Source organism: Phyllobates terribilis, unplaced genomic scaffold, assembly GCF_046119375.1.
Source record: "Phyllobates terribilis strain yellow unplaced genomic scaffold, ASM4611937v1 Scaffold_1__5_contigs__length_1240528914, whole genome shotgun sequence".
Lineage (NCBI taxonomy): Eukaryota > Metazoa > Chordata > Amphibia > Anura > Dendrobatidae > Phyllobates > Phyllobates terribilis.
Genome location: NW_027362761.1, coordinates 1,060,114,279 through 1,060,127,562, shown reverse-complemented (window position 1 = coordinate 1,060,127,562; position 13,284 = coordinate 1,060,114,279). Strand labels below are relative to the sequence as shown.

At 47.8% G+C, this 13,284-nt stretch overlaps 1 protein-coding gene across 2 annotated transcripts in view; it reads right to left on the bottom strand.

The window, feature by feature from the left end:
- The window catches only part of LOC141158951 (macrophage scavenger receptor types I and II-like), a 110,302-nt gene extending 97,935 nt beyond the window's left edge, over positions 1 to 12,367 (bottom strand). The window contains exons 1-2 of one of the 2 annotated variants that reach the window (XM_073645419.1): positions 12,216 to 12,367; positions 11,986 to 12,100 (exon numbers count right to left, since the gene is read on the bottom strand). In XM_073645419.1, coding sequence (XP_073501520.1) covers positions 11,986 to 12,100; positions 12,216 to 12,281 — 181 coding nt within the window. In that variant the 5' untranslated portion in view covers positions 12,282 to 12,367. Of the gene's footprint in view, positions 1 to 11,985; positions 12,101 to 12,195 lie in introns of both variants that reach the window. The other variant, XM_073645420.1, reaches the window with a different exon arrangement.
- Between the last annotated feature and the right edge of the window lie 917 nt (positions 12,368 to 13,284).

The window sequence follows — 13,284 nt, the reverse complement described above, 5'->3', positions numbered from 1 at the left end:
AGAGGAGGTTTCCACGTCTAGCTCCTACTTTTCAGAAACCCGTCACTCCATCCGTCTCTCCCCAGGTACACTCTCCTGAGCCTATGCAGGTCGACCAGACCAAGATGGTCAAAACCCGTCAGGACTTACGCCGTGCCGAGGGGAGCTGCTTCTACTGTGGCAGTAAGGAGCACCGGATCCGTGCCTGCCCAGAGAGGTCGGGAAACGCCTGTGTCTAGGTTCGCTCAGAGAGGTCGACCTAGACAAGAATAAATCCTCTCCATCTCTGCTGCTGTCAGTCTCAATCGTCTGCGGGGAGAACCGTTATTTCGAACTAGCCCAACTGGACTCTGGAGCAGCCGGGAATCTTATTTCACAGTCCCTGGTAGAGAAATACCGCATCCCCACCAAACCTCTGGCTGTACCCTTGTCTGTTGCTGCCGTGGATGGGGGTCTCTTACCACGCCCCATCCAACTCATCACCGAATCCATTACTCTGCAGGTGGGAATGCTGCATTCTGAGAGTATCTCCTTTCATGTTCTGCCTGGACTCTCTCACGCCCTCTTGCTAGGTCTACCTTGGCTCCAGAGACATGCACCCGTGCTTGACTGGCAGACCGGAGAAGTCCTTCGCTGGGGACAGGACTGCCATAAGACCTGTCTGGTTCCCGTCCATCCCGTCCGTCCTTCTCCTACCCCAGCTAATCTACCTGGACTTCCGATTCCTTATTGGTCTTATGCTGATGTCTTTAATAAAAAGGAGGCAGAGACACTACCCCCTCATAGACCATACGACTGCCCTATCGACCTGTTACCCGGTACTACTCCTCCCCGTGGGCGTATTTATCCATTATCCGCTGCTGAGACCCGGTCGATGTCCGAATATATTGAGGAGAATCTGGCCAGGGGATTCATCCGGAAATCTACCTCCCCGGCGGGAGCAGGCTTCTTTTTCGTCAAAAAGAAGGACGGCTCTCTCCGTCCCTGTATAGACTATAGAGGCCTTAACCAGATCACGGTGAAGAATAAGTACCCCCTTCCGCTCATTCCGGAGTTATTTGATCGTCTGAGAGGGGCTAGAATCTTCACCAAACTGGACCTCCGTGGGGCGTACAACCTGGTTCGTATCCGTCAGGGGGATGAATGGACGACGGCATTCAACACCCGGGACGGCCACTATGAATATCTGGTAATGCCCTTTGGTCTCTGTAACGCTCCTGCCGTCTTTCAAGAGTTGGTCAATGACATCTTCCGGGACCTTCTCTACTCCTGCGTAGTGGTGTACCTGAACGACATCTTGGTCTTCTCTCCGGATCTCCAGACTCACCGGAGGGACGTTCGTCAGGTCCTGCTCAGGCTCAGGCAGAATCACCTCTTCGCTAAATACGAGAAGTGCCTCTTTGAGCAGACCTCGCTTCCGTTTTTGGGCTACATTATTTCTCAGACCGGCCTACGAATGGATCCAGAGAAACTGTCTGCCATCGAGAAATGGCCTCGACTGGAGGGGTTGAAGGCCATTCAGTGGTTCCTGGGCTTCGCCAACTACTACCGCCTCTTCATACCACACTTCTCTTCCCGGACTGCCCCAATTTCCGCGCTCACCCGTAAGGGTACTAATCCCAAAGAGTGGCCGCCCGAAGCAGAGGAGGCCTTTCTTTCCTTAAAACAGGCCTCCTCTTCCGCCCCGGTGCTGCATCGCCCGGACGGCAACAAGCAGTTCTTCCTGGAAGTTGACGCCTCCTCCTCTGGAGCCGGAGCGGTACTTACTCAAAAATCATCTTCCGGGAGGATGGTAACTTGCGGCTTCTTCTCTAAACTCTTCTCCTCCTCAGAGCGCAATTATTCCATAGGAGACCGAGAGTTATTGGCCATCAAACTGGCATTGGAGGAGTGGCGTTACCTGCTCGAGGGGGCTCTTCACCCGGTAATAATTTACACTGACCACAAGAACTTGGCTTACCTCCAGCATGCCCAGAGACTTAACCCGCGCCAAGCCCGGTGGTCCTTGTTTTTTGCTCGCTTTGATTTTGTTCTTCATTTTCGCCCGGCTGACAAAAACGTCAAGGCGGACGCCTTGTCTCGATCCTTTCTGGTGTCTGATCTCGAGGAAGATCCGAAACACATCATCGATCCCGCCAGAGTAATGCAGGTGGCTCCCGTGAGTCTAAATCGTCTCCCTCCCGGAAAGACGTTCGTATCAGTACCTGATCGGGAGAAGATCCTTCACTGGGGTCACTCGTCTAAACTGGCTGGCCATGCCGGTCAGAAAAAGACCCTCCAGCTTATTACCCGGCACTACTGGTGGTCTACCCTGCACAAGGACGTAATAGACTTTGTTTCTGCCTGTGTGTCCTGCGCCCGCAACAAGGTTCCGAGACATCTGCCAGCCTCCTTCCGCTCCCAGTACCTGCTGCCCCCTGGCAGCATATAGCAATGGACTTTATAACAGACCTCCCAGTCTCTGCCGGTTGTACGGTCATTTGGGTGGTCGCTGACCGCTTCTCCAAGATGGCTCATTTCGTTCCCCTGCCAGGTCTACCGTCTGCACCCGAGCTAGCTAAAGACTTTATTCGTCACATCTTTCGTCTTCATGGCCTGCCCCTCCACATCGTGTCGGATCGTGGGGTACAGTTCACCTCACGCTTCTGGAGAGCCACTTGTAAACTGCTAGACGTCACCCTGGACTTCTCTTCCGCTTACCACCCACAGTCCAATGGTCAAGTGGAGCGGATCAATCAGAACCTGACCAGTTACCTCCGGCACTTCGTTAATGCCCATCATTCAGACTGGGTGGATCTCCTACCATGGGCCGAGTTCTCTTATAACAATCACGAGAGCGAATCCTCCTCCAAATCCCCGTTTTTTGTAGTCTTCAGTCAGCATCCTCGGATTCCTTTTCCTGTCTCCACCTCTGTGGACAACCCGGCTGCGGAATCTCTCGTTAACAAATTTTCCTCCATTTGGGAGAGTACCCGATCCGCACTCCTTCAGTCGTCCGAACGGATGAAAAGACACGCTGACAAAAAATGCCTGGATCCTCCACAATTTCATCCTGGAGATAAAGTCTGGCTCTCATCTAAATATGTCCGACTCAAGATACCTTCTTACAAGTTAGGGCCTCGGTTCATCGGTCCTCTGGAGGTCATCAGTCAGATCAACCCGGTGGCCTATAAATTGAAACTCCCGGCCAACTTACGGATCCCTAACTCCTTCCATGTATCTCTCCTCAAACCTGTGGTACTTAACTCTTTTTCCAAGTCTACAGGTACGCCTCCTGCTCCGGTTTCTGCTGAGGACGAGTTTGAGGTAGAGAACATTCTTGCCACCAAAAGGGTAAGAGGAAAGACCTTTTTTCTTGTAGATTGGAAGGGGTTTGGTCCTGAGGAGAGAACGTGGGAGCCCCAGGAGAACATCCATGCCCCTCTTATCCTTGCTAAATTTCTGTCTGGCCTAAAAAAGGGGGGGCCTAAAGGGGGGGGTACTGTAGCGCCGGCGTCCCTGCCCTCTGCTAGGCAGGGACGCTGTTCCCCTCACCTCTCTGCTCCGTGCCCGGCGTCCTCCTCCCGCTCTGCTGGCAGCGCGCGCTCCTTCCCGGCCACTGTGCTTAGGGCGCGCGCGCTCTCCCTCCCTCTTAAAGGGGCCGCGCGCGCCGTCCTAAGGAGTCCCCGGCCAATGGCCGGAGGACTTCACCATATATAAGGCACCTCCTCCAAAATGGAGGTGCCCGAGCAATGTTGTTGCACTGTTCACTACTCTGCTTCAGCCCTCAGGTCCCGTTGCCAGTTACCTGCCAGATACCTGCCAGATTCCTGCCAGCTTGCTGTCTTATTCCTGCCTGATATTCTGCTACCTGCCTGCTAGCCTGAGGTCCGACGGTCTGCCTTACAACTCCTGTCAGTCTGTCTAAGGACCAGCTTGCCCGCTCACCTGGGAGCGCACATCAGCTACCTGCCTGCTTGCCTGAGGTCCGACGGTCTGCCTTCCAACTCCTGTCAGTCTGTCTATGGACCAGCTTGCCCGCTCACCTGGGAGCGCACATCTGCTACCTGCCTGCTTGCCTACCTGGAGGCTCCGCCGTCACGTGCTGTGACCACCTGCCTGTCCAGTGACTCCTGCCCGCTCACCTGGGAGCGCTCATCTGCTGCCTGTCTGCTAGCCTACCTGGAGGCTCTGCCGTCACGTGCTGTGACCACCCGCCTGTCCAGAGACTTCTGCCCGCTCACCTGGGAGCGCTCATCTGCCGCCTGTCTGTTGGTCTTCCTGGAGGCTCCGCCGTCACATGCTGTGACCACCCGTTTATCCAGAGACTCTCGCCTGCTCACCTGGGAGCTCACGTCTACCATCAGCCGCCACAGGTCGTACCATCCCTTTACCCAGAGACTGCCCCGGTCACTTGCCGTGACCATCTGCCCGTTCATCCAGAGACTGCCCCAGTCACTTGCCGTGACCTCCTGCCCGTTCATCCAGAGACTGCCCCGGTCACTTGCCGTGACCTCCTGCCCGTTCATCCAGAGACTGCCCCGGTCACTTGCCGTGACCTCCTGCCCGTTCTTCCAGAGACTGTCCCGGTCACCTGCTGTGACTGCCTGCCTGGTCGCCACCCGCTCCCTTACAAGGACCGCCCCCTTGTATAGTAGCTCAGAGGTTCCGCCTCCCAGACCCGTTACACACTTCAAATATGAGACACCTGAAGCCGTTTGCAAAAGAAGAGTGGTCCAAAATTACAGTTGAGAAGTGCAAGAAGCTTGTTGATGGTTATACGAAGTGATTAATTGAAGTTATTTTTTCCAAAGGGTGGGCAACCAAATATTAACTTGAGGGTGCCAACAATTTTGTCAGACCCATTCTTGGGGCTTTGTGTGAAATTATGTAAAATGTGCCGTTTTTTCTCAGTTTTTTGTGTTGCTCCAATACACACAAACTAAATAAACATGTGTATAGCAAAACATGTGTTATAGCAATCATTTTCTGGGAGAAATACTTCGTTTTCTGGAACAATTTCAAAGGTGACAACACTTGTAGCCATGACTAGAGATGAGCGGTGTTCGACTAGAACTGTTCGCCAATCTCAAATTCGAGCTGTTTTGGGCGGTGTTCGAGTTGTTCGACGAACCCGAACGATTTGCAAAAAATTCGGCTGTTCGAGGTTATGTTCGATAACTGTTCGTGCACCAAAAGCGTGTCCTGCATGTCTGGCGCTATTTAGAGCACCAATCATGCAGGGATTGTCTGCCACTCACTGTAATGCCACAGCCATGGTGGTTGTGGCATTACAGTGATTGCCCAAATCGATGGGAACAGTGCCAACAGTGAAACATGAAAAGCCGGCAATTCAGCAGCGGCATACACCTGTACCCGACAATTTAGAACCGAAAGAATAGAGCTTCACACATAGATTAGATAGATATAAACATGTCAGCCACATATATACGAAGTACAGTGAAAGTGCTGCTTACTGTACTTGTCATTTAGCGTAAAGGATTTATCAAAAAAAATAATAGTGTTTTCATGCACCGTCTCTTTAAAAAAGCCGGCCGGCAATTCAGCAGCGGTACCCGACAATTTATAACAGACAGAATAGAGCTTCACACATAGATTAGATAGATAGAAACATGTCAGCCACATATATACGAAGTACAGTGACAGTGTTGCTTACTGTACTTGTCATTTAGCGTAAAGGATTTATCAAAAAAAATAATAGTGTTTTCATGCACCGTCTCTTTAAAAAAGCCGGCCGGCAATTCAGCAGCGGTACCCGACAATTTATAACAGACAGAATAGAGCTTCACACATAGATTAGATAGATAGAAACATGTCAGTCACATATATATGAAGTACAGTGATAGTGTTGGTTACTGTACTTGTCATTTAGTATTAAAATAAAGGATTTATTATTAAAAAAATTGGCGTGGGGTTCCCCTTAATTTTAGGCTCTAGCGGAGGTTAAGCAGACGGCTGGGGCAGATGTTTGAAGCCTGGGAAGGGGGTAATACCCACGGAGCTTCCCAGGCTACTAATATCAGCCCCCAGCTGAATACATAGCCTTTACTAGCAATTAAAATGGGGGACCCCCCAAAAAAAATGACGTGGGGTCCCCCCTAATTTAATAGCTAGCAAAGGCTAGGCAGACAGCTGGGGGCTGATATTAATAGCCCAGGAAGGGAGCCATGAATATTGGCCCCCTCCCAGGCTAGAAACACCAGCCGTCAGCCGCCCCAGAAATGGCGCATTCATAGGATGCGCCAATTCTGGCACTTAGCCTCGCTCTTCCACGCTGCCCTGGTGCGGTGGCAGGGGGTAATAGGGTTGGGGTTGATGTCAGCTTATAATGCCAGCTGACATCAAGCCCAGGTTAGTAATGGAGAGGCGTCTATAAGACACCCCCATTACTAACCCCATAGTCAAAGTTAAAAAAAACACAAACACCCAGAATAAAGTCCTTTAATTGAAATAAAGACACAATCCTTTATTGTTCTAAATTAAACCATACTTACCGTCACGCCCATTCCAGCTGAAGCCAACGATCTCCTGCAATAAAAGAAAAATAATAAAGCAACCTCATCCTTACCTTTCCATGGTTCCCACGACAGCTTCAGCTCTGCTACATCGAGATGACAGGCTGGACCGCAGCAGAACGCTGCCATCCAGCCTCTCATCCCGCAGACACTGAGAAGCGCAGGCTTGCTTGCGCTGCTCAGCGTCTCTCTGTGACGACATCCAGATGAGCCGAGTTCATGTCCAATGAACTCGGCTCACCTCAGGCACGTCACTGACAGCGTGGGAAAATTCTCACGCTGAAGCGGTGAGTGCAGGAGAATTCTCCAACGCTGTCAGTGACGTGCATAAGGTGAGCTCATGTCCAATGAACTCAGCTCACCTCCTGCACGTCACTGACAGCGTGGGAGAATTCTCCTGCACTCAGCGCTTCAGCGTGAGAATTCTCCCACGCTGAAGCGCTGAGTGCAGGAGAATTTTCCCACGCTGTCAGTGACGTGCATAAGGTGAGCTCATGTCCAATGAACTCAGCTCACCTCCTGCACGTCACTGACAGCGTGGGAGAATTCTCCTGCACTCAGCGCTTCAGTGTGAGAATTCTCCCACGCTGAAGCGCTGAGTGCAGGAGAATTTTCCCACGCTGTCAGTGACGTGCATGAGGTGAGCCGAGTTCATTGGACATAAACTCGGCTCATCTGGATGCCCTCACAGAGAGACACTGTGGAGCGCAAGCAAGCCTGCGCTTCTCAGTGTCTGCGGGATGACAGGCTGGATGGCAGCGTTCTGCTGCGGTCCAGCCTGTCATCTCGATGTAGCAGAGCTGAAGCTGTCATGGGAACCATGGAAAGGTAAGGATGAGGTTGCTTTATTATTTTTCTTTTATTTCAGGAGATCGTTGGCTTCAGCTGGAATGGGCGTGATGGTAAGTATGGTTTAATTTAGAACAATAAAGAATTGTGTGTTTATTTCAATTAAAAGACTTTTTTCTGGGTGTTGTGTTTTTTTTAAATACTTTACTAGAAATTCATGGTGGTCATGTCTAATATTGGCGTGACCCCATGAATTTCGGGCTTAGGGCCAGCTGATAATGTCAAGCTGGCCCTAACCCCTTTATTACCCAGTGAGCCACCGCATCAGGGCCCTGGATGAGTTGGGTACAGCGCCAGAAGATGGCGCTTCTATGAACGCGCCATTTTCCAGGGTGGCTGCGGACTGCAATTTGCAGCGGGTGTGGCCCAGAAAGCTTGGACCTCCCTGCGCTGCGGATTCCAGCCCCCAGCTGCCTAGTTGTACCTGGCTGGACACAAAAACAGGGCGAAGCCCCACGTCAATTTTCTTTAAATTATTTCATGAAATAATTAAGAAAAAAAGGGCTTCCCTATATTGTTGTGTCCGGCCAGGTACAAATAGGCAGCTGGTGGTTGGGGGCAGCCCGTTCCTGCCTGCTGTACCTGGCTGGACACAAATATAGTGCGAAGCCCCACGTCAATTTTTTTTAAATTATTTCATGAATTTCCTGAAATAATTTAAAAAAATTGAAGTGGGGCTTCGCACTATATTTGTGTCCAGCCAGGTACAGCAGGCAGGAACGGGCTGCCCCCATCCACCAGCTGCCTATTTGTACCTGGCCGGACACAACAATATAGGGAAGCCCTTTTTTTCTTAATTATTTCATGAATTTCATGAAATAATTAAAAAAAATTGAAGTGGGGCTTCGCACTATATTTGTGTCCAGCCAGGTACAGCAGGCAGGAACGGGCTGCCCCCAACCACCAGCTGCCTATTTGTACCTGGCCGGACACAACAATATAGGGAAGGCCTTTTTTTCTTAATTATTTCATGAATTTCATGAAATAATTAAAAAAAAAGTACGTGGGGCTTCGCCCTATTTTTGTGTCCAGCCAGGTACAACTAGGCAGCTGGGGGCTGGAATCTGCAGCGCAGGGAGGCCCAAGCTTTCTGGGCCCCCCCCCCCCGCTACAAATTGCAGTCCGCAGCCACCCCGGAAAATGGCGCGTTCATAGAAGCGCCATCTTCTGGCGCTGTACCCAACTCATCCAGGGCCCTGGTGCGGTGGCTCACTGGGTAATAAAGGGGTTAGGGCCAGCTTGGTATTATCAGCTGGCCCCAAGCCCAAAATTCATGGGGTCACGCCAGTATTAGACATGACCGCCATGAATTTCTAGTAAAGTATTTAAAAAAACACAACACCCAGAAAAAAGTCCTTTAATTGAAATAAAGACACAATTCTTTATTGTTCTAAATTAAACCATACTTACCATCACACCCATTCCAGCTGAAGCCAACGATCTCCTGCAATAAAAGAAAAATAATAAACCAACCTCATCCTTACCTTTCCATGGTTCCCACGACAGCTTCAGCTCTGCTACATCGAGATGACTGGCTGGACCGCAGCAGAACGCTGCCATCCAGTCTGTCATCCCGCAGACACTGAGAAGCGCAGGCATGCTTGCGCTCCTCACTGTCTCGCTGTGACGGCATCCAGATGAGCCGAGGTCATGTCCAATGAACTCGGCTCACCTCATGCACGTCACTGACAGCGTGGGAAAATTCTCACGCTGAAGTGCTGAGTGCAGGAGAATTCTCCCACGCTGTCAGTGATGTGCATGAGGTGAGCTCATGTCCAATGAACTCAGCTCACCTCCTGCACGTCACTGACAGCGTGGGAAAATTCTCCTGCAATCAGCGCTTCAGCGTGAGAATTTTCCCACGCTGTCAGTGACGTGCATGAGGTGAGCCGAGTTCATTGGACATGAACTCGGCTCATCTGGATGTCGTCACAGAGAGACGCTGAGCAGCGCAAGCAAGCCTGCGCTTCTCAGTGTCTGCGGGATGACAGGCTGGATGGCAGCGTTCTGCTGCAGTCCAGCCTGTCATCTCGATGTAGCAGAGCTGAAGCTGTCGTGGGAACCATGGAAAGGTAAGGATGAGGTTGCTTTATTATTTTTCTTTTATTGCAGGAGATCGTTGGCTTCAGCTGGAATGGGCGTGATGGTAAGTATGGTTTAATTTAGAACAATAAAGGATTGTGTCTTTATTTCAATTAAAGGACTTTATTCTGGGTGTTTGTGTTTTTTTTAACTTTGACTATGGGGTTAGTAATGGGGGTGTCTTATAGACGCCTCTCCATTACTAACCTGGGCTTGATGTCAGCTGGCATTATAAGCTGACATCAACCCCAACCCTATTACCCCCTGCCACCGCACCAGGGCAGCGTGGAAGAGCGAGGCTAAGTGCCAGAATTGGCGCATCCTATGAATGCGCCATTTCTGGGGCGGCTGACGGCTGGTGTTTCTAGCCTGGGAGGGGGCCAATATTCATGGCTCCCTTCCTGGGCTATTAATATCAGCCACCAGCTGTCTGCCTAGCCTTTGCTAGCTATTAAATTAGGGGGGACCCCACGTCATTTTTTTTGGGGGGTCCCCCATTTTAATAGCTAGTAAAGGCTATGTATTCAGCTGGGGGCTGATATTAGTAGCCTGGGAAGCTCCGTGGGTATTACCCCCTTCCCAGGCTTCAAACATCTGCCCCAGCCGTCTGCTTAACCTCCGCTAGAGCCTAAAATTAAGGGGAACCCCACGCCAATTTTTTTAATAATAAATCCTTTATTTTAATACTAAATGACAAGTACAGTAACCAACACTATCACTGTACTTCATATATATGTGACTGACATGTTTCTATCTATCTAATCTATGTGTGATGCTCTATCTTTCTGTTCTAAATTGTCGGGTACCGCTGCTGAATTGCCGGCCAGCTTTTTTAAGGAGACAGTGCATGAAAACACTATTATTTTTTTAAATAAATCCTTTACACTAAATGACAAGTACAGTAAGCAACACTATCACTGTACTTATTATATATGTGACTGACATGTTTCTATCTATCTAATCTATGTGTGAAGCTCTATTCTTTCTGTTCTAAATTGTCGGGTACAGATGCTGAATTGCCGGCCGGCTTTTTTAAAGAGACGGTGCATGAAAACACTAATATTTTTTTTAATAAATCCTTTACACTAAATGACAAGTGCAGTAACCAACATTGTCACTGTGCTTCTTATATGTGTGACTGACATGTTTCTATCTATCTAATCTATGTGTGATGCTCTATTCCTTCTTGTCTAAATTGTCGGGTACCGGTGTATGCCGCTGCTGAATTTGCCGGCCGGCTTTTTTAAAGAGAGTGTCTTCTGAGCAGTTTGTCAGCTTTTGGACACCTTTGCAGGTGTTTTCTATGTGTTTCTATGTGTTTTTGTTTGCCTGCCATTGGTTTTAACGGTGTTCGACGGTGTTCTAAGGTGTTCGACGAACAGTTCGACGAACAGTTCCTCGAACATCCCGGTGTTCGACGAACCGAACCGAACCCGAACACTACGGGGGTGGCTCAACACTAGCCATGACTGTATGTATATATGCACGAGTATTAAGCAATCCAAACAATGGTCAAAATTTCCAACATACTAATATGTGTGTGCATGTAGATAAATAGATAGATAGATAGATAGATAGATAGATAGATAGATAGATAGATAGATAGAGCTCTGTTTTTGAGGCTCATAGCAGCCAGTATAGGGCATTGTCTGACATTGTTTTGTAAGGTTTTACTAGTGAGGAAATATCTGCAAACCCACATTAGTGAGGAATTATAGCACTCAGTTATTTCCATGCTGAGGCTTTCTTTTCAAAGAGGATATCGTAATGAAGCAATAATGTGATTGGGCAACAATACAATCGTAATAGTACAATACTATAATACTGAATCTACCACAAAAAAAAAGATGAAACATTTATACTGTACATGTTCCTTCTCAGAGGAAGTTCTTAAACTTTAAATATGTTTTATTTAATTGAGTCTAGGTTAATTTTAAAGCATTGTGAAAAAGCCCCAAATAAAGAGGTTGTTTTATAAAAAGAGCCACTTTTCTATCACCCAGGCAATCAGTTGATATTGGTGGGAGAAGAAAACCAGGGCCATAGAGCTCAAAAGCACTGCAGGGTACTCGTAGCTTTATATGGCAACCATGGAAATAAAGATATGCATGGACAGATCAGGTCCACCAGTAGTTCTCTTTTGGCCCATAACTGAGTTTAAGGGAACAATATTCCTAGTAGGGCACATGTAGAGGGATTCTATTCATGGGACCACCCATTTAACAGTTGTCATTTTTAAAAAAATTGCCAACAATATATTTTATATGACTATTGTTCACTTTTAAGTAAAACAGTAAGAAGCGTAGAATCATCTAAGGAGAAAAATGATTTCCCCATTTTCCTATTAGTACAAGTTCTATTTCATACAAGTCCACCAGGGACACGTCTACCATACATATAGCCTAGACAAGATGACTAACACAGAGGGAACAAGTCCCATGGGTATTTACAATTATTTCCCTGGGAATAAAATATATAGAAGCCAAGAAGCTAATAATAATAATATTCTTATTATTATTAGCTATGGTTTAAAACAGCAATAAAACCAAGAAAAACTTACAAATTGGTATTAATGATTTGATAGACTGATCATCCAATTGACTGTATTCTAGCTGGTCAAGACATGTAGTATCCTCATCATTTGCAGATGATTTTGTCCACTTTGCCATTTGAATCTGTGAAATTAAAGAAAAATAAACATACAAAAAAACACAAATGAAAGCTTGACTTTTTCAAATCCTATAAAACATCTGATTGAATCAACACTAACTTAAGAAAGATAACCAATACCATGTAGATGATAGATAGGTAGATATGTGCTAGTGAGATAGACAGATTGATAACTCCTCTGACCATTACATGAAGTTACAAGAAATGTTGTGAAGAAACTGAAGTATGCTATGCAGCTGTTAGAATTTCCAAAGAAACTTAAATGTCACTGTTGTGATGCAATATCAGGAAATGAATCACATTTTCTAAATAAATGTTAATTTATTTTGTATGGAAACATCCTCTAGTATTGCAGTATTACCAACTTGTTTTCGGACATATTATGTATGTATTCTATATTCTATTTACTGTTTTGGGGCCTTTTTCCTGGGCTGTGTCTGATATAACATTACAGCTCAAAACTCTTAATTTGAATCAGAGTGAGCTGAGTTGTAAACAAGAGATAATTAGCAGGCAAGTCTGGCACTGGTGTCAGCTTTTGAAAACAAAAAAAAAAGAAAGAAAGCCTGATTGGGTTATTCCCACATTCAGTTTCAGGGGTGTTTATAACGTGGTCTGTCTGGGCTACTGGGGAAAACACAGCCATATTGCCTCTATTATAATCCACCTCAGTCTTAAATAAGGGAATTACCCAATTAGGCTTTTTAAAAAAGGCTTTGAAGCAAGGAGCCAGGTATGGCTTCCAGCAGTTCCTGAATTTGCCATACACAATTATATAAACACTAGCTATTGAGCCCGTTCTACGCTCGGGTGGCGAGCATTTTTATTGGTATATGGTCTCCCATCCTGGTATTTGTGCTCCCCAATCCTGTTCCCCCATCCTGTTATGTGCTGCCCTCGTCCCTATCCTGGTATGCATGGCACCCCTCACCTCCAATCCTGGTATGCATTGCACCCCTCACCCTCAATCCTGGTATGCATGGCACCCCTCACCCCCAATCCTGGTATGCCTGACACCCCTCACCCCCAATCCTGTATGCATGGCACCCCTCACCCCCAATCCTGGTATACATGGTACCCCTCATCCCTATCCTGGTATGCATGCCCCCCCAGATCCCTATCCTTGTATGCATGGTACCCCTCATCCCACACTCCTGGTATGCATGGTACCCCTTATCCCCCAATCCTG